The sequence below is a fragment of the Solanum pennellii genome, chromosome 8 (genome assembly GCF_001406875.1).
Source record: "Solanum pennellii chromosome 8, SPENNV200".
NCBI classification, from domain to species: domain Eukaryota; kingdom Viridiplantae; phylum Streptophyta; class Magnoliopsida; order Solanales; family Solanaceae; genus Solanum; species Solanum pennellii.
Genome location: NC_028644.1, coordinates 3489536 through 3507642, shown reverse-complemented (window position 1 = coordinate 3507642; position 18107 = coordinate 3489536). Strand labels below are relative to the sequence as shown.

The window sequence follows — 18107 nt, the reverse complement described above, 5'->3', positions numbered from 1 at the left end:
AATATTACACGGTATATATAAGATGTGATTGTAAATTAATTCGGCAAAATATTACAAGGTATATGTAAGATGTAAGTGTATAGTCGCTCGGCAAAATATTATACGGTATATATAAGACGGATTTTCAATTTTTTTCCATATATATTAATTTCGAACAAAAGAAGAATGATAGCCAAATGGTAGTGGATTGTGCAACTTGGGCTGCGAATGCTATCTTTAGTTTGTGGGTTTGATTCCTGTATGGATGCACAAGCTGCCTAGTTTTTTTAAATTTAATTCTTTTGAGTTTGTACTTTCTTACTCTAGTTCACATATAAATATTTATTTTTTGAAGCGCATGACATGAGATATTGTTACTAGTGATATGGAAAGAAATTTGAAATGACTTTTTTTAAGAAAATAGTGTGCGTGGGAATAACTTATCTAGTCATTTGCCAACTACATGCGTTGGGTGATTTTGTATCGATAGGTATGCCCAATTATTACTATAAACAGTTTTAGTAGTTCTCCACACATCTACGAAAGTTGTTGGTTGAAACAACCAAATTGGATTCACTAAATTCATTGACACAAAATAATTTTATATGGATTAAAAATCTTTTTGAGTTAATTTCAACTTCAGACGGAACAAATGCGCTGCAAAATAACAAAAGAATATCATAGATAGATGATAATTATTTTCTTCTTTGTGAAATCCTAGTTTAAATATTTTGAAATTGAAAAGATAAGAAAATTTACCTTGTATGACTAGAAAGAAAACACAATTGAAAAAGTTGAATGATTTTGAAGTTAAAGAAAAAGCAAAAAGTTCAAAAAATTTCCTAAATTTTCGTCCCTTCATCCTCCTCGTCTGACTGTGTTCAAAATTTTATCACAATTTTTAAAATGTTATTTTAAGTCCTTAAGTTTTTAAAGTTAAAAGTTTAGTCCTTTTTTGTACCAATAAGGATAAGACATAAGTATTCTTAAACTATGATCGAAATTTCAGAGACACGCCTTAATTAAACTAAGAATCTATTACCTTTTGAATTCATTTTTTTATATAATTTTGTACACCTTTTGATTTATGTGGCACAGTCCTTGACTCCACACAGTTCAAGTGCGTTAGAGATATTTGAATGTCATATAAGCCAAAAAATGCACAAAATTATAAAAAAATGGATCGTGAATAATATGACCTTAGTTTGATTAAGATGTGTCATTTACATATCTTATTATGTTCGGATTATAGGATTAACAAATTTATTGCCCCCCCCCCGGGGGGGCTTCATCTCCCTCTTTTTACTCTCAATCTCTCATCGATCGTAAATCTTCTTCTTCACATTTTCATCAATAAAGTATCATAGATGAATTTCACCAAATTTAAACAAGCATCACATTATTCCATCTATATCTCCAACAAGTCTACAAGAATATTTAGACTCACTTCATCCTTATCCTCCTCTTCCTCATACTTTCTTTCTCTTTCTAAATATGAATCCATGATCAGATACATTATATTGTTTGAATCAGTGTTTTAAAAGGCAGAGACGTGATACAAGACATTTTACTTAGTATAGGATGAGACATAAGCCTCGAGACGTGGGGCGTAAGCCTTATGAATCTATAAATTTTTAATTTATATTATAGTATAATAATATAATAACACAAAATTATAAAAATAAATCAACACTTTGAAATAACAAATATGATTGAATAAACTAATAGAAAATAAAGTTCTAACATGATTATACAAGTAGAAATAAGTACAAAATATTTAATATCATAATTTTTTAATAATAAAAGAATCAATATTTCTCATGAATATTTTTTTTTATCATACTATACGATTTACCCTCAAAACAAAATAATTAATAGCCTTACTACTATTATAATAAAAACATCCTCTATGAATAAAAATCAAATTACTTTCAAATACCTAAATAGAATATAATAATTTTAAGAAATATGACAAAACAATGAAGACCAATGATAAGTGAAAAAGTAAAATTTCGTGACGCATTTATAAAAAAAATCTTACGTATTATATAATTACTTTCACAATGTTACCAAATAGGAAAGATTCGATATTAAAACTTGTTATTTGAGTTATTCTCAAATCTTCTTTATCTATATAGATTAAAAATTATTATGTATCATTCAATATTTAAGAATTTTGAGGGTCAACAATGTTAACTAAAGATTTTAAACACATAATTTGTGTAAGATCTTTTAGGCGAGCCTCGAGCGTAGAACGTGCTTAGGGTATACAGTCGGACACTTAAGGCGTAAGTCTTACCGAACTAAGCCCCACACTTGAGTCTCGAGGTGATTTGCTAGAGTCCCGCCCTAGAGCGAGTCCCAACAGAATTTTTTAAAACACTAATTTGAATAAATTAGTAGATATTTAATATCAAATTATTTGTTGAATGATTAGTATATATTTGATATCAATAAGAATTACATAGGATACCTGTGAATTTAGGCTAACCAAAAAACAAATATACATGAATTCTGTATAAACAAAAACTCTGATTTTATTGCCTTGTTAACCTCGTGAGACGATCGTTTTAATAACCTTGACAATTAATATGACAAGAAAATAATAAATTTTCTAAGCTAAACATACAAATAGAAATGATCTCAGCTGATAAAAGTGAGGGGAAAACAAATTTTAATAACTCAATTGAATGACTATCTGAATTTTCACTTTGTTGTTGAATAAACAATATTCCGCTCAATAATTTTCTCTTCGTACACCCATTTCTAGAAGGAAAAATCTGAATTTTCACTTTGTTGTTGAATAAACAATATTTCGCTCAATAATTTCCTCTTCGTACATCCATTTCTAGAAGGAAAAAGGGACAAATATACTCCCGAACTGTCGCAAATGGTATACAGATAGCCTTCGTCATACTTTTGAGACATTGATGTCCCTGCTGTCCAAAAACTAGAACATATATATACTCTTTATATTAACAGACATACATGTGTCATAATTTTAACCAAACCCCACATTTATTAAATATCAAATCGATGGATAAGATTACATCACATGACCCTATTTAGTCTTCCGTCAGAGTAAATGATATATATGCTCTAGTTTTTAGACGACAAAGACATTCATTTCCCAAAAATATAATGAAGAATATATACATACTGTTTACGATAGTTTAGGATATATTTGTTTTTCAAAAGGTTGGAAAAAACAAAAGAAATTTGTACTCTTTTTGTAAATGGTCTAGCTTGTTTTTAAGGCCAAAATGATCACACAGATATCCATATTACACTATTCTTCTTCAAAACTATACAATTAAGCATGGCTTCACTGCCCATCAACCCAACCTTCAATCCTCACACCCCTGGCCCTGGCACCTCTAAACCCAGTTCATTTCAGAAATCCCCACAGACCCATTTAGATGGCACAAACGAGAAATTTCTCAATAAATCTCACTACTTCAAGCTCCTTGGGTCTCTGTGCAAAGAGAGTAAACTTCAAGAAGCTGTGGACTTTCTTAAGGAAATGGAGTATGGGAATTTATATGTTGGACCTGAGTTCTATGGTGAACTCCTCCAAGGCTGTGTCTATGAGAGAAACCAGAAATTGGGTAAGCAAATTCATGCCAAGATTCTAAAAAGGGGTGATTTTTTTGCCAAGAATGAGTACATTGAGACAAAGCTTGTGATTTTTTATGCAAAATGTGATGTTTTTGATGTTTCCAATCATTTGTTTTGCAGACTGAGAAAACAGAATGTGTTTTCTTGGGCTGCAATTATTGGACTGCATTGTAGGATGAATTTGTCTAAAGAAGCTTTGTTGAAATACATTGAGATGCTTGAAAATGGGATTCTTGGTGACAATTTTGTTCTCCCAAATGTATTGAAAGCTTGTGGTGCTTTGAATGTTGTTGAATTTGGGAAATGTGTACATGGGCATGTCCTGAAATTGAGTTATGAAGATTGTGTATTTGTGGCTAGTAGTCTTATTGATATGTATGGGAAATGTGGGGTTTTGGATGATGCACGGAAGGTGTTTGATTGTATGTGTGAAAGAAATGTAGTTGCATGGAATTCGCTTATCGTGAGTTATATGCAAAATGGATTCAATGAGGAAGCTATTGGAGTCTTCTATGATATGAGAACTGAAGAAATTGAACCAACTCATGTAACTCTGTCGAGTTTTCTTTCGGCTTCAGCCAATTTATGTGCTCTACAAGAAGGTAAGCAAGGCCATGCTATATCTATAGTGAGTGGTTTAGATTTGAATAACATATTGGGAAGCTCACTTATAAACTTTTATGCTAAAGTTGGTTTGGTTAATGATGCTGAACTAATATTTGATAGGCTGTTTGAGAAAGATGTAGTAACGTGGAACTTGCTAATGTCTTGTTATGTACAATCTGGTAAAATTGACAAAGCTCTCAACTTGTCCCGTTGGATGAGACTAAAGGGTTTTAGATTTGACTCCGTGACACTGTCAACAATATTATCTGCCTCAGCAGAATTAAGAGATTTGAAACTTGGCAGAGAAGGGCATTGTTTTTGTATCAGAAACAATTTTGAGAATGACATAGTTGTAGCAAGTGGTATTATAAATATGTACTCCAAATGTGAGAAAATCCCAGATGCAAGACGGGTTTTTGACTACACATTGGAGAAAGATCTAGTCTTGTGGAATACATTATTGGCTGCTTATGCAGAAGTGGGTTTGAGTGGTGAGTCATTAAGATTATTTTACCAGATGCAGCTTTATGGTTTACAACAAAATACAATATCCTGGAATTCTGTAATTCTTGGATTCTTAAGAAATGGACAGATAAATGAGGCCATAGACATGTTTACACAAATGAAAACTGTTGGTTTAGACCCTAACACGGTTACTTATACTACTCTTGTCAGTGGTCTATCACAAAATGGTCACAACAGTGAGGCACTTGCATATTTTAAACAACTGCTTCAAGCAGGGTATCGACCAAATAATGCAAGTATTGTTGCCGCCCTCTCAGCTTCTACAAATATGGCGTCACTGCACGACGGAAGAGCCATTCATGGATACATTTTAAGGCAAAAGATTCCATTATCTCTTCCAGTAGCAACTTCATTAGTTGATATGTATACTAAATGTGGAAGTGTAAATTGTGCAAAATGCATTTTCGATTTGATTCCAGAAAAGGAGTTGGCCTTGTATAATGCTATGATATCTGGTTATGCTTTACATGGCCGTGCTATTGAAGCACATGCATTGTTCAAACGTCTGTGCAAGGAAGGCGTGGAACCAGACAGCATAACCTTCACCAGTGTGCTATCCTCTTGTTGTCATGCTGGACTGGTAAAAGAAGGCTTAGACGTTTTTTATGACATGCTCTCTCTGTATCATATGGAGCCGAGAGTGGAACATTATGGTTGTATGATCACTCTTCTCTCTAGGTGTGGTGATCTCGACGAAGCTATGCAGCTCATTCAGAGTATGCCTTTCAAACCTGATGCAAATGTTTTTGAATCACTGCTCGTTGCTTGTAGAGAACTCAGAGAGACAGAACTCGAGGAGCATATCGCTAATTGTTTAATTAAGATGGAACCGGACAATTCAGGACACTATGTGTCACTTTCAAATGCATATGCAACAACTGGAAGATGGGATGAAGTCTCAAAACTGAGGGATTTGATGAAGAAAAAGGGTCTTAGGAAGAGACCTGGATGCAGTTGGATTCAGGTTGGAACAGAATTTCATATGTTTGTTTCAGGAGACAAGTGGCATCCACACACAGAGGAAATAAGTACAATATTGGCTTTGCTGGATATGGAAATGCAGCTTCCTAGATTCTTTTTCAACAATTGAGAATATCAAGTAATGACTCCTTGGGCACATTTGTACTCGTGTTAATCAGATACTATCAAGATCGCAATTTTGAGAGGTTAAAAATGACTTGAAGACCAGAAAAGCCCCAATACAAGAGAATGCCAATCATGCAATCACTTGTGAAAAGATATATCTGTATTCTTCTTCAGGAGACAACGTTGAAGTTTTGATGCTGGACCAGTTCATATAAATTTCCTGATGGATCAGAGTCTTAGTTGAGACAACAGTATGCTTTGTGGGCAAAAAGATTTCTTGTGTGTTAACCACAACCTGGGTATGGCCAAGTGAAGTCTATAATCTTGGCAGTGGGCATTTCTAACAAGCCAATGTAGTACTTGCCTTAGTTGCGCAGACTCTTCACTTTTGATGCCGCACCCGTCTCAGATTCTCCAAAAATACACTACTTCTGGCAAATCCGACACACACCCGTTGGCACATTTGAAGAGTCCAAGCAACATAGGTACTTGCATCATTTATTCACAACAAAGACTGATGTATGGATTGGATAGATGACAGATGATTCCTACATGAGTTTTCTAATGGAAGTACTTCTGTTCTTCTAGGTTGGGGTACTAAAGACTAAATTGAAAACTTTAAAGCTAATGGAGCTTCTGTAAGTGAATACATTTGGCATCCTTTTCTAGTAATTTCTCTAAATTGATTACAATTCATCACATTTTTTTATGACTAGCAATTTACCTTGAAAATTTAGTGCTCAATGTGTTGATCCTCGAATGCCTTCTGTGTACAGATCATTCTCTTCCATTTTCATTTTTCAAATTGATGCACAAACTTCCTTGGAAGGAGGGCATTAGCATCTATCCATTGTTTGCTAGAAAATGGAGAAACACGCTAAGATAAACTTTTCTAGGATGCAAGAAGAAGTGAGGTGTTATCATAGATCAAGTTGGTGAAAGCTCCTTTATGTATCGATCCATAAGGTAATTGATCCTTCCATCTGTTAATTTGCAAGTTTTGCTATTTTGTAATTTCGAGGGATACTAAATGCAACAGTGGCATTTCGGTCTTTATTCTTACTGGTCTGGAACAAGTCATTTATCCATCTAGGAAGTAAAAGGATTTATATAAACCTGGTTGTTGAATGTGCAAACAAATCCTACATTGGTAGTTGAAAAGATGGGGAAGCTACATATAAGGTGTAGATATACTCTTACTAGCATGAAACTTCTCAGAGAAAACCTGTGGGATTGGCCTGAAGCAGACAATATCATGGGATTGGCCTGAAGCAGACAATATCATGGGATTGGTCTGAAGCAGACAATATCACACCATGTTAAGAATATCTTTCAGCTAGTTTAGTCCAATAACTAATATCAGAACCAATGATTTGACAATATGATTATGGAGATGGTGGAGTGATGCTGTGGGGCTCGATATGTTAAATTTACCATACCAAAGGTAGCTTTGAGACAAACACGCACAAGTAGAAGCTCTTTCCGGGCTTTGGTGACCATAAATGGTCAGTCATGTGGGTAGCAGATTGTTAATCTTAAAATTTGACCCATCAATCATTGGTAATGGGCATGTGAACTTAGTTCAAGGAGAACTGTGGATTATTGTAATGTGCCACATGAAACTTCATTTAATGGGAGATTATTGGGTGTGCTAACAAAATCCTACACTGGTAGTTGAAAAGATCGGGAAGGTACCATGATAAAACATAAAAGATGATAAATGATCTGTAAATACAACCAGTTAAATTACATTTGAGGAGTAATGGTCATAACTCTTAAATTTTATTGCTGATCATTTGTTTTTACAAAGTGCCAACAGCTCTTCCACCACACCATCTATCTCTTCATCCCCTATTACATTCATATATTCACTCAGTTCCTTAGCTTTCTTCCTCATCACTTCCCCACCTTTCTCCACTACCACCTTCCTTGTCACCTTTGCAATCTCTTCACTTTGTAGTTTCCCTCTTTCTTCCCTCACTACCTCCATTCCCATCCCAATATACTCTACAAGCTTAGCGTTCATTGGTTGGTCAGCCTGCATAGGCATGGCAATTATGGGCACACCACATTTCATGCTTTCCATGAAAGAACTCCATCCACAGTGGCTCACGAACCCTCCAATGCTTGTGTGTTGAAGAATTGTTGCTTGAGGAGCCCATCCTTCAAAAATTATTCCTCTTTCTCCTACCCGCTCAAGAAACCCTTCCGGTAATGCATCTCGAATTTTAGTTCTTTCACCTTGTGGAAACCTGATGACCCAAATGAAGTTCACTTTGCTAAGCTCGAGTCCTTGAGCTACTTCATGAATTTCTTCCTTTGATAGAAAATACTCACTCCCAAATGAAACAAAGACAGCTGAACCTCTATGTTTCTTGTCAAGCCATTGCATGATATCCTCACTGTCATCTTTGTTGGTGGATTCTTGAACTAGTGTACCAACTGGGACTATTTTCTTGGAGACTAAACTTGAAAGATAATCAATATATTTCCCTTCGAAACCTCTGCAAGTTTTTATCAGAACAATGTCCTGTGATCGCCTAAGTCCCTCATCGAATGGGAACTTCCAACCAGGGACAGTATTCTTCAATGAAAGTATTTCTTGTTCATGCAGGTAAAATTCAGTAAAGGGGAACATTTCCTCTGGCCTATCACACACGTGGATGCCCAAAGCAATCACGGCTGCACCAAAAGTGAGGAACAGCACAGCAGGAATGTCCACAGAGGAGGCGCAGTCAGCAGCCCATGGCAGATTGAAGTCATAAATGACCAAGTCTGGCTGTAGAGTTTGTAATATCTTAGAAAAGTTTGGAGTGCTCATTTCAAAAGTACTTTTGAGAGTTGTCATGAGATGGGGTGGAAGTCCATTGGTAGTATGGTAATGAGGAGGAAGATTTGGCAATGAAGGAAGATGAAAATCAACTAAATCTATTGACTGAGAATACTCCTGTGTAACTCTTTTCTTGATTGAGCTTAGACATACAGGAGTGGAACAAATGTAAATGTGCAAGTTTCTATTTGCAAGCTTCTTGGCTAGCTCTAGGTATGGATTAATGTGACCATGGGCTAGCCATGGTAACATAAGTACACTAATGGTGTTTTTCTTGGCCTCCATTAACAACTCTGTGTGCTATGGTTGTAGCAAATATATTTATATATGATGATGATAAACTTTTGTTAGTATTTGCTGATCTTTGTTATGGGTTGCTAAATGGCATGGTGAATATATAGTAGTAGTATATACAGGGTCAAATATGTTCTTAAAACTATAACGCACCACAATCAATTACGTAGGAAATATGAACAACACACCTTTCAACCATTAGCTGATAAAAAGAATCAAGCATGCACACGAGGAACGTGTTAAAGATATACTTATGGTACTTATTAAACTTTACGTATTAGACCTACACACATGCAAATATAGCATTACTATTTATGTTCATTTGAATGGTAGATGACATGACTTAACGATCCAGCATACTATAATGGAACAAACACTAATTTATGGTTTTTATAGGGTTGAGCAATCAACCTAAATAATAAGAGATGAATTTATGATTTTTAGAATACTTAGTGTAGCACTTAAATAAAAGGAGAAAATTATATAAAGTGGGAATTGATATTTTTATATTTTTAAATAAATAACTCAACATTCAATTAAATGCACCCGTTCAACCATTAGTGTGAGTAGATAATATTAATATACCAATTAAAAAAATGCACATAAAATATTTAACTCTATAAAGAGATCTCGTAAATTCACGTTCATCAAAATTAGCCCAACAAATCTGCCCTGTAAATAACCATAGATTTTTTTTAGGTATTAGTGAATTAAGTTACCAAGCTTGTTACTTCACCTCTTTCACTGCGGTTTCTATTACTCCCTCCGTTTCAAAGTACTTGTTAAGTTTCACTTTTAGAGAGTTAAATTATGTTAACTTTGATCATTATTTTAAAAAATATTACAATATTAAGATAAGAAGAACTACGACCTATAACAGTATTTTCATATGATTTTTGAATATCTAAATTATAATTTTAAGGATTACATTAATCTAATATAATTTAGCTTTAATACAAAAAATACTTGATTGAGCTTTTTCTTTTTTTCTTTTTCCAAATAAGAAGTTTTAATAGATTTGTGTTTTCTTGTAATAACGGGACAAACACTAATTTGATGTTTTTTCTTTAGGACTTCTTTTAAGTAAATGAGCTAAATATTAATAGTATTATCTGTTTATTCAAATTTTTATATATATGATATTATTTTCTTTTTAATTAGTTAAAAAACTAATGATATACTTTTTAAAATAATCAATCTTTAAATTTTTTATTTTATCCTCAGTAATATAATTTATAATTATATAAATAGTTATAATTCATTTATACCATAATTTTAAAATCTTTTTTCATATTCATAAATTTCATATCTAATCAAAATACCATAAAAGAAAAGTAATATTATTTTTAGTTAATATATAATCACATCAAATAGGGATTTGCAAATCAGAATATCCATGGACTAAAAGCAGGCATTAAGCTAGCATTTGGTCATAGATTTCTGAATATTTTCGTAAAATCGGTTTTGAATGAAGTTTGACATGTATTTGGTCATAGTTTTTAAAAATATATTTCAGTTTTTTAAAACAATAGAAAACCACACACAACATAAAACATGATTTATAACAAGAAGTTTTAAAAACTATATAAAAAAAAACCCATTAATTCGGCACAAAACTATCATTTTAATAACAAACTAGATTATAAATTATTTGAAAATTATAACACTATTTTTTAAAAAAAAAAAATACTAATAACACAATTACCAGCTACTACAAGTCATCAAATTGCACATAATTATGAAGATCCATCGGTGCAAAAAAATAATTAATATCAACTGAGTAACTAGTTATTGTTTAATATAATCTTTTCATATTTTACGAACAATGTCTTCATAACGAGTACACATTTCTAGATTAGGAGGGCAACACTACCGAGTGTTATGATGAAAAGAATAAAAATCTTTTACTTTTAATTAGAAATTTTAGGTTCGCATCTAAATTATCTTTTTAATGGAAAACATTTCTTTCTTTTAAATTCCCTTAAGCAGTGCAAATTAGACTCAATATAATTGACATCCCAACACAAATATCAAACACAGAATAAAAAAATAAGATTTGTTTCAAAATTTTATATCATTTTTGTTTTTCTATAATAATAATAATAATAATAATAATAATAATAATAATAATAATTTTTTAACAAGTTAGTTGAGCAACTCTCCAAATCAAATGAAATGATAAGTGAATTTGAGTATGTTGCAACCGAAATATATGACAGAGGAATACGATTTTTATTTTTATTTTTATTTTTTTTGGCTCAGATTTATGTCTCCATCTCGTCTCCACTGTGTCTCTTGAATATCTAATACGGTCCATAAATTTTGGAGATGTTTAAATAATCTATTTCGCCGGAGTGTTTAATTTCAAGTAGAGACGAATTGAGATGTCTTGATGTGTATATTCAAAGTTGGAGCGTTTACTTGTCAGTTGAGGCCAAGTTTGAGTGTCTATTTATATATTATGCCTAATAATTTTGCTATAAAAATGCTCAACTAGAATAAGAAAAATTACTCTATTCTTTTCATTATATACGATAACATTTCATTTTGCATGGTGTTTAAGAAATAAGACTTTTGACACATACAAAAAGTACCAATATACGAGAGTATAGACGGTTTGGAACAAACTTAAAAAGAAAGAGCATCACATAAAAATGGATAGATCTAGTGGACATACAACAAACCACTTTGAAGTTTGTTTAGATGTTCAATCAAATTAGTTTTAAGGAAAAGAATAACCTTTATGCTGATCATATAATAAACCTACTTCAGCTTTCAAGATTGTATTGGTGTTCCAATAGGCGAGAGGTGTGAAGCCAGATCGTACTAAAGATAATAGATTTGTACATCAGCAGTTTCCGACTCATGTTTTGATCTTTCATGCATGAATTTCTGTTTACAACTCTTCTAGAGCTGTCCATAACTTCGAATCGTTGAAATCCTTGATAACAAATGTTGCCCCAGCCTCTGAAAGTAATTTTTCGGGGTTCCTTAGACCTAAACCTACAACCGGCATTCCAGCTGCAACTCCAGCTTTTATTCCAGAAATAGAATCCTGTTCAAGTGGAAAAAGGAACATCGAAAATGTTAAAAACATATTGTTGTTCTCCAACAGTTTTCGTTTATGCACGTTTACCATAAGATTTCAATGTGCATTCCAAACCTCAAAAACAAATGCGTGCTTAGGAGATACTCCTAGTTCTTGAAGAGCCTTCAAGTAAGGGTCTGGAAAAGGTTTTGCTCGTTGACATTCACTTCCGATGATAAGAAGTTCAAAGAAATCTGAAAGGCCTAGCATTGAGATAATCAGCTCAGCGTTCGGTCTTGGAGCATTAGTAACAGCTGCTCGTTTCAGACCGCGGTCCTCAATCCATTTGCGTACCTCCTCAAGCCCATTCAATGGTTTTAGCTGTTCTGACGCAATTCTGTGGATCACAGGAATGTTGTTATGATTGGTTTCAAAACATTATAGCACGCAAATCTACCTTATTTAATGTAAAAGAAAATAGAACTCGTAGATATCGGCCTAGCGCGCCAAGTTATGCAATTGAAACAGATTCTGATCTGAATCATGCTATTTATCAGTCATATACTGGGAAATCTGATGCTATTTGTTATGACATATATATACTTCAGTTTGAAGGGAAGCCTTGTAGCAATTGTAAAGTTGTCTCCATGTGATCTATCGGTCACAGGTTCGAGCCGTGGAAGCAGCCACTAATGCTTGCATTATGATGGGCTGTCTACATTGCACCCTTCGGGTGCACGCTTCCGCGGACCCTGCTAACATGAGATGCTTTATGCACTGGGCTACCCTTTACATATATACTTCAGTTTGATTGAACTAGTTGATGATGATGCAGTAGCTTACCTTCTAAACATGTCTTCCTTATCATCCATAAATTTGATAGCTCTTTCGAACTCCCAATCTGGGAAGAGTACATGACAGAGTTCATCATTGTGCATACCGCTAATATTCTTTACGAAGAATTCCTCACTTATAGGTGCTCCACCATTGAAACCTATCTGTTTGAAATGAAAATTTTTAGTTAAATGAAAAACTATCTACTTGATTTCATTGTACAGAGTTGGAACTGATTGTAGCAGAAGGAGAAGGCAATACTACCTCTTGAAGCATTTCTCGAAAGGCATAGTAGTGTATAGGATCCGAATCACATAACGTTCCATCAATATCGAATAATATCGCTTTCAATGGAGCATCAACTGGCAATAAACATTTACTGCTTCAAGGAAAATGGACAATTAGTAAGTGAAGCAATGCCATACAGAAATCCACTTTTTTTCTCTCTCTCTCTCTATCTCTATATATATGTGCTAGATGAAGAAGTTCTAATTCTTCATATAGATGCTAGATAATGTACTACAAACTCAATTTGGTAAGACACAGCATATTGCAGTAAATATAGCTAGACACAAGTTGCAGAAATTGTCAAAAGATATGCAGTATGATACTGCAAATTGGTTCCGAAAGGTCTGTTCTTCGCTATCTGCTTTGCTTTTTCCCAAACAAGGAGGCATGTGGCAGATTCATTCGTGTAGGAAGGCCAATGGCTACATAAACTACAACACTATGACTACGAGACAGGCAGGAAGCGACTCGTTTCTATTCTCATTAGGATTATATATATATGGAAAATCTATAAATCGTAGTAGCTCACCTACCTCTCAAACTGACATACGATACAATTTTACTTCACGACACAACCAAAACAAAAGAAAGAAGAGCTTCACTCGGTTGGCCTTCCTCCCCTGACGAATGCCTCTATTCTCTCCTCTAAAGTCTACAACAAAGATTTCTTGGTTCAAATTCAAAATATATGTAATATCTCGAACAGTCTAACCTCTTAGATAAAGTGGTAACACAATTCAATGTAATTCAGAACAGGTTTAAGTTTCATCAGTACCCCATACTCCGTGGCAGCAAAGCTTACACTTGTTCACTAATTACGATGTTCACCAAGGCCTCTTTCCCTTCCCTTTTCTACTCACTCGTATGGGTCGTGACCCCACAAAAAGGGGAGGGAGTCAACTGAACATCTTAGACATTGGCAGGAATTTAACCTACATCCTGACCCCAAATCTTTTTCACCCCAAATGATCGTTTTGGGTGAATTGTGACCTCACACAGAGATGTGCCAGCTACAGATTCGGCCGAATCCACTAGCTTTGATTCAAATCCTCTATTTGTCTTAAAAATTCATTAAACATGTACAAATTATCAATTTAGAACTTACTAACTTAAAATGATTAGAATTCAGAATCCATAAACTATAAATCATGGCTCCGCCTCTGACCTCACTATCCATTACAATATGCATTTCTAACAAATTAAACTTTTACACAGAGTAATTATACAACCATTACAATATGCATTTCTAACAAATTAAACTTTTACACAGAGTAATTATACAACTATTACAATATGCATTTCTAACAAAATTAAACTTTTACACAGAGTAATTATACAATTCAATACTAACAAGAAAAATAAAAAAAAGGAGTTACCTTTCGTGTTGGTTAGAAATTGATGAAGACAATGACATCTGAGGAACTACTGTAGCAATCTTGGAAAAATTGATAGTTGAGTAAAATTGTTTGTTCTGTACATACAAAGGAACACTGCAAAGAGAAACTAGAGCGCTCATGTAGTTACTTTTTTTTTCTTTTACAGATACAATGAAATTGAAATTCCAAATGAAAATCTGAAACTTTCCACTTTCTACCAAAATCCAATTTTTTCTTTTTTTTTGTGATTTTGAATGTGCTGGTGAGGTGTGTGTGGTTCTGTTGTTTCCGCCTGGGATCCAACTCAATTTGGCTAACAATTGTTCGAATATCCTCTTTCAATTATTTCACATTTATTGACTCGATTAATTTAGAATAATACGAATCATACATTTATTTAACAGAAAGTATTTTTTATAGAAAATAGTCCTAATACATAAACATACATTTTAAACACATTTTATTCCTAATAAATATGATATTTTTCTTTTTTTTAAACATATTTTATTCTTAATAAAAATATTAGTTTTAAAGAATTTTATTCTTATTTTTTTCTTTTAAAAATCACTTGACTAATAAATAAGTAGGAAATAATTTTTTAATTTTTAATCTCATTTCATCAATTTTATGCACGTGTTTGTTTTTGAGCAAAATATAATATGTCAATTTATGTGCATGATTTATTTGATTTGTCACCTTGTTTAGAAGTAATTTTCAGTGATTCTTTTGTGTGTGTGAAATCTGAATGATTAATGCGATAACAATCAATATTGATTAGCCCATAAAAAATATCTTAATGGTTTAACATATCTACAAAACCAATGGCTAGTAAGTCAAAATGGTAAAACTTCAAAACATTGGCAGAGCTAGGATTTTTAATAAAGGGTTCAAAATTTGAAAAAGTAAACATACAAACTAATCAAAGGGGATTTGACATCTACTGCATATACATAAAAAATAATTTAACCATATATAAATAGTAAAATTTTCTACCGAAGGTGGGTTCGGATAAACCCCTGACACACTGCTGGCTACGCCCCTGCTTCAAAATCGAACGGACCGGTATGCATCCCTACCCAAGGATGGATGGCTAATCCTATTGAGTTTTTTTTTTTCCAAGGAACTGGGGGATTTTAAAGGAATTCTTTCACTCTTGGAAGCTGCTCAAGGCATTCAGTGGTAATGTTATTACCCTACAACCATCCAGGCAAAGTGTATTGTCTATATATAGACGTATAGCATCAGGGGTGTCTCGATAGTGTTAAAAAAAAGACATGTACCTTAGGCTCCCAAATTTAAAGGGCCTCATTTTTAATAATAATAGGTTATAAGTTATTATTTTTTAACAAATATTGAATACTATTTGTAGTAAAAGTAAACTTTTAATGAAAATAAAGAAATTATTAGAAGAAATTTGACATATTTGGAGTAATATATCTCATGAAAATTAATTTAAAATAAGAATGATTATATTATCAATTGAAAACTAGAAGAAATCAATTATATAGAAGATATTAAGAATTCAAGTTTAAGGACTCATTTGATTTTTATTTTAGGCCACTAATATGCTTGAGCCGCTCCTGATGATGGGAGACATGTTTGGTTCGACAATCTGCAACTTGATTTGCCTCTCTGAAGCAATGAGAGATAGTTGAGTCAAGCGACCAGGTCCTTGACTGAAAACAGCTAAGTAAAGAATGCAAACAATCAATGTAACGTCTAGTAAAAACACATGAAATGTTTACGTGGAAACCTACTTGCTCAAGGAAGGAAAAAATCGCAACCTACCATGCAAGATTTCTTCAACAACTTCACTAAAAACACAAGCAAAGCTTTAGATTTCCATGTATTCGTGATGAAGGTATTTTTCATATGATTTCCAATATAGGTTAGATAGAAAAATCACATATTTGATAGTTCAAATATGAAAAAATCGAAATACTTTAATTGTGTTATTTTATCATTTACTCTAAATAATTTATATATGCGAATTTGACTTTGAGAAAAAGGTAAAAAAGAGATGTTCTTTATTGTAATTTTAGGAAAGCTACATGATGAATATTGAATTTTTTTAAAAAAAAAGCAACAATAGTTGGAAATGAAGCCAAGTTGTTGGCCCAAAAAAATACAATTAGTCTAATAGGCAGAAAATGTCATTAAATGTATGTGAAACATCCTCTGGCAAACAAATGCAAACAAGCATAGCTCCATCAGAATTATCTTGTGGCAAAAAAACACAAACTTGTGGTGTTGGTGTGAGATCAATTGGGCCAGCATAAATGGGCTTTCCCCAACCAAAATCAGCAGATTCATACATTGAAAATCTAGTCCATTGGGTTATAGTAAGTTTACCACCAAATTCTAGCTTTGTAGGCCTATTAACTTGGATATAATCAATAGTTGACCTCAAATATGCCTCGGAGACAGAAAGCCTTGCATTTCGTACCAGACATATGGTATCAGAGATAGATCCATTAACGATTCCCGAGACAGTGCTAGTAGCACATGCCACAGATACTGCATTCCCATAGAAACCTGATTTGAGTGGTGGATTTGTAAGTCTAGATCTACAATTTACTGAAAATGTTAGCCTTAACTCGTAATCGAGAGGGCTAACATTGATGAGTGCCTTGACCCATGACCTCCACACATGAGCCGCCATTGCATCAAAGGTGGTACATGAGATGTTAGGACCAACTAAGGTCTTCAAATGAGCTTGGAAGTCTCGAGTAACATGATAACATTTTTGAACAAAAAGTCTCCTCGTGAAACTAAATGCATCATCTATTCTTTTGAATTCGATGTGTGGGTATTGAATGAATGGCGGATCATTAGGGATAAGTGTCTCTCGATCCCAACATGGTTTGGGATTGAGTGTCAATTTGTTCAACCTCGCGGTTGAAGCCCAAGCACTTAGGAATTGCATTGCTCCAACCCCATCACAAAGACAATGACAAACCCTCAAACCAAGGCTAAATCCACCACAGCTAAAACGCGTTACTTGTGCTATTAGCAATGGCATATCAATCACTTTATATTGTTCTTCATTTGGAAATGTGTAAACCAAGTTTTTCCATGCAGGATTTGGGACTGTTAAATCACCAACATTTAGCATCGTCATCTCTGAACAAGCCTCAACTAGAAGCACACCTTGTTTAGGCCCAAAAAATACTTCTAACTTCCCCTCTTTTGTTTCGCGTAGCCTACCTGAGAAAGGATAGTATGGTACCAATACACTTGCAAGAGCTTCTTTCAACACATTGATGATCGTCATCACATCCATTTTCCCATTGGATCGATAGAAATACATGGTTGGAGTGAAAACGCGAGATCCAATCATATCATCAAGATTTGAGAGGTAAAGGGTGTCACCATAGGATGGAGGGATGGGACTTGATGGTAAGATTGGAGAAATTGAATTGATGGTTAGAGGTATTTGAAGTTGAGGAAAATTAAGTTCTTGTACCATGGGAGTCATCATGAGATTAATTACCTTTAATTCATCACATCTTTGGTTGGATTGGAGACACTAAAATATCACAAAATTATTGCCAAGAAAACTTGAAAGTTAAAAGACTATGAAGAACTAAGTAGGTAAGGAGCAAGTAGAAAGTTAAACTATTCAAACTTTAATTTGGACTCT

At 33.7% G+C, this 18107-nt stretch overlaps 4 protein-coding genes across 6 annotated transcripts; 1 reads left to right on the top strand and 3 right to left on the bottom strand.

Moving 5' to 3' along the window:
- The first annotated feature begins 3221 nt into the window (after positions 1–3221).
- Positions 3222–8565, top strand: LOC107026611 (pentatricopeptide repeat-containing protein At5g55740, chloroplastic). Of its 3 annotated transcripts, none has more exons than XM_015227651.2 (4): positions 3222–6299; positions 6403–6452; positions 6591–6780; positions 8429–8565. In XM_015227651.2, the coding sequence occupies exon 1, from the start codon at positions 3299–3301 to the stop codon at positions 5816–5818; it is 2520 nt and encodes an 839-aa protein (XP_015083137.1). In that variant the 5' UTR covers positions 3222–3298; the 3' UTR covers positions 5819–6299; positions 6403–6452; positions 6591–6780; positions 8429–8565. The 3 variants fall into 3 exon arrangements, with proteins under 3 accessions (XP_015083137.1, XP_015083136.1, XP_027775035.1); XM_027919234.1 differs by having other exon boundaries at positions 3473–3587; positions 3718–6452; XM_015227650.2 differs by having other exon boundaries at positions 3222–6452.
- On the bottom strand, positions 7529–9022 carry LOC107026612 (beta-D-glucosyl crocetin beta-1,6-glucosyltransferase-like). The gene has a single exon (XM_015227652.2). It carries the CDS (start codon positions 8927–8929, stop codon positions 7607–7609), a length of 1323 nt encoding a protein of 440 aa, XP_015083138.1. The 5' UTR covers positions 8930–9022; the 3' UTR covers positions 7529–7606.
- A 2532-nt stretch (positions 9023–11554) lies between these two features.
- Positions 11555–14806, bottom strand: LOC107026630 (haloacid dehalogenase-like hydrolase domain-containing protein Sgpp). The gene is made up of 5 exons (XM_015227671.2): positions 14465–14806; positions 13065–13179; positions 12810–12964; positions 12102–12363; positions 11555–11993 (listed from the first exon to the last, which is right to left on the bottom strand). The coding sequence occupies exons 1-5, from the start codon at positions 14602–14604 to the stop codon at positions 11835–11837; spliced, it is 831 nt and encodes a 276-aa protein (XP_015083157.1). The 5' UTR covers positions 14605–14806; the 3' UTR covers positions 11555–11834.
- Positions 14807–16548: 1742 nt separating this feature from the next.
- LOC107028290 (fatty alcohol:caffeoyl-CoA acyltransferase) lies at positions 16549–17951 on the bottom strand. The gene has a single exon (XM_015229319.2). It carries the CDS (start codon positions 17943–17945, stop codon positions 16596–16598), a length of 1350 nt encoding a protein of 449 aa, XP_015084805.2. The 5' UTR covers positions 17946–17951; the 3' UTR covers positions 16549–16595.
- Positions 17952–18107: the final 156 nt, after the last annotated feature.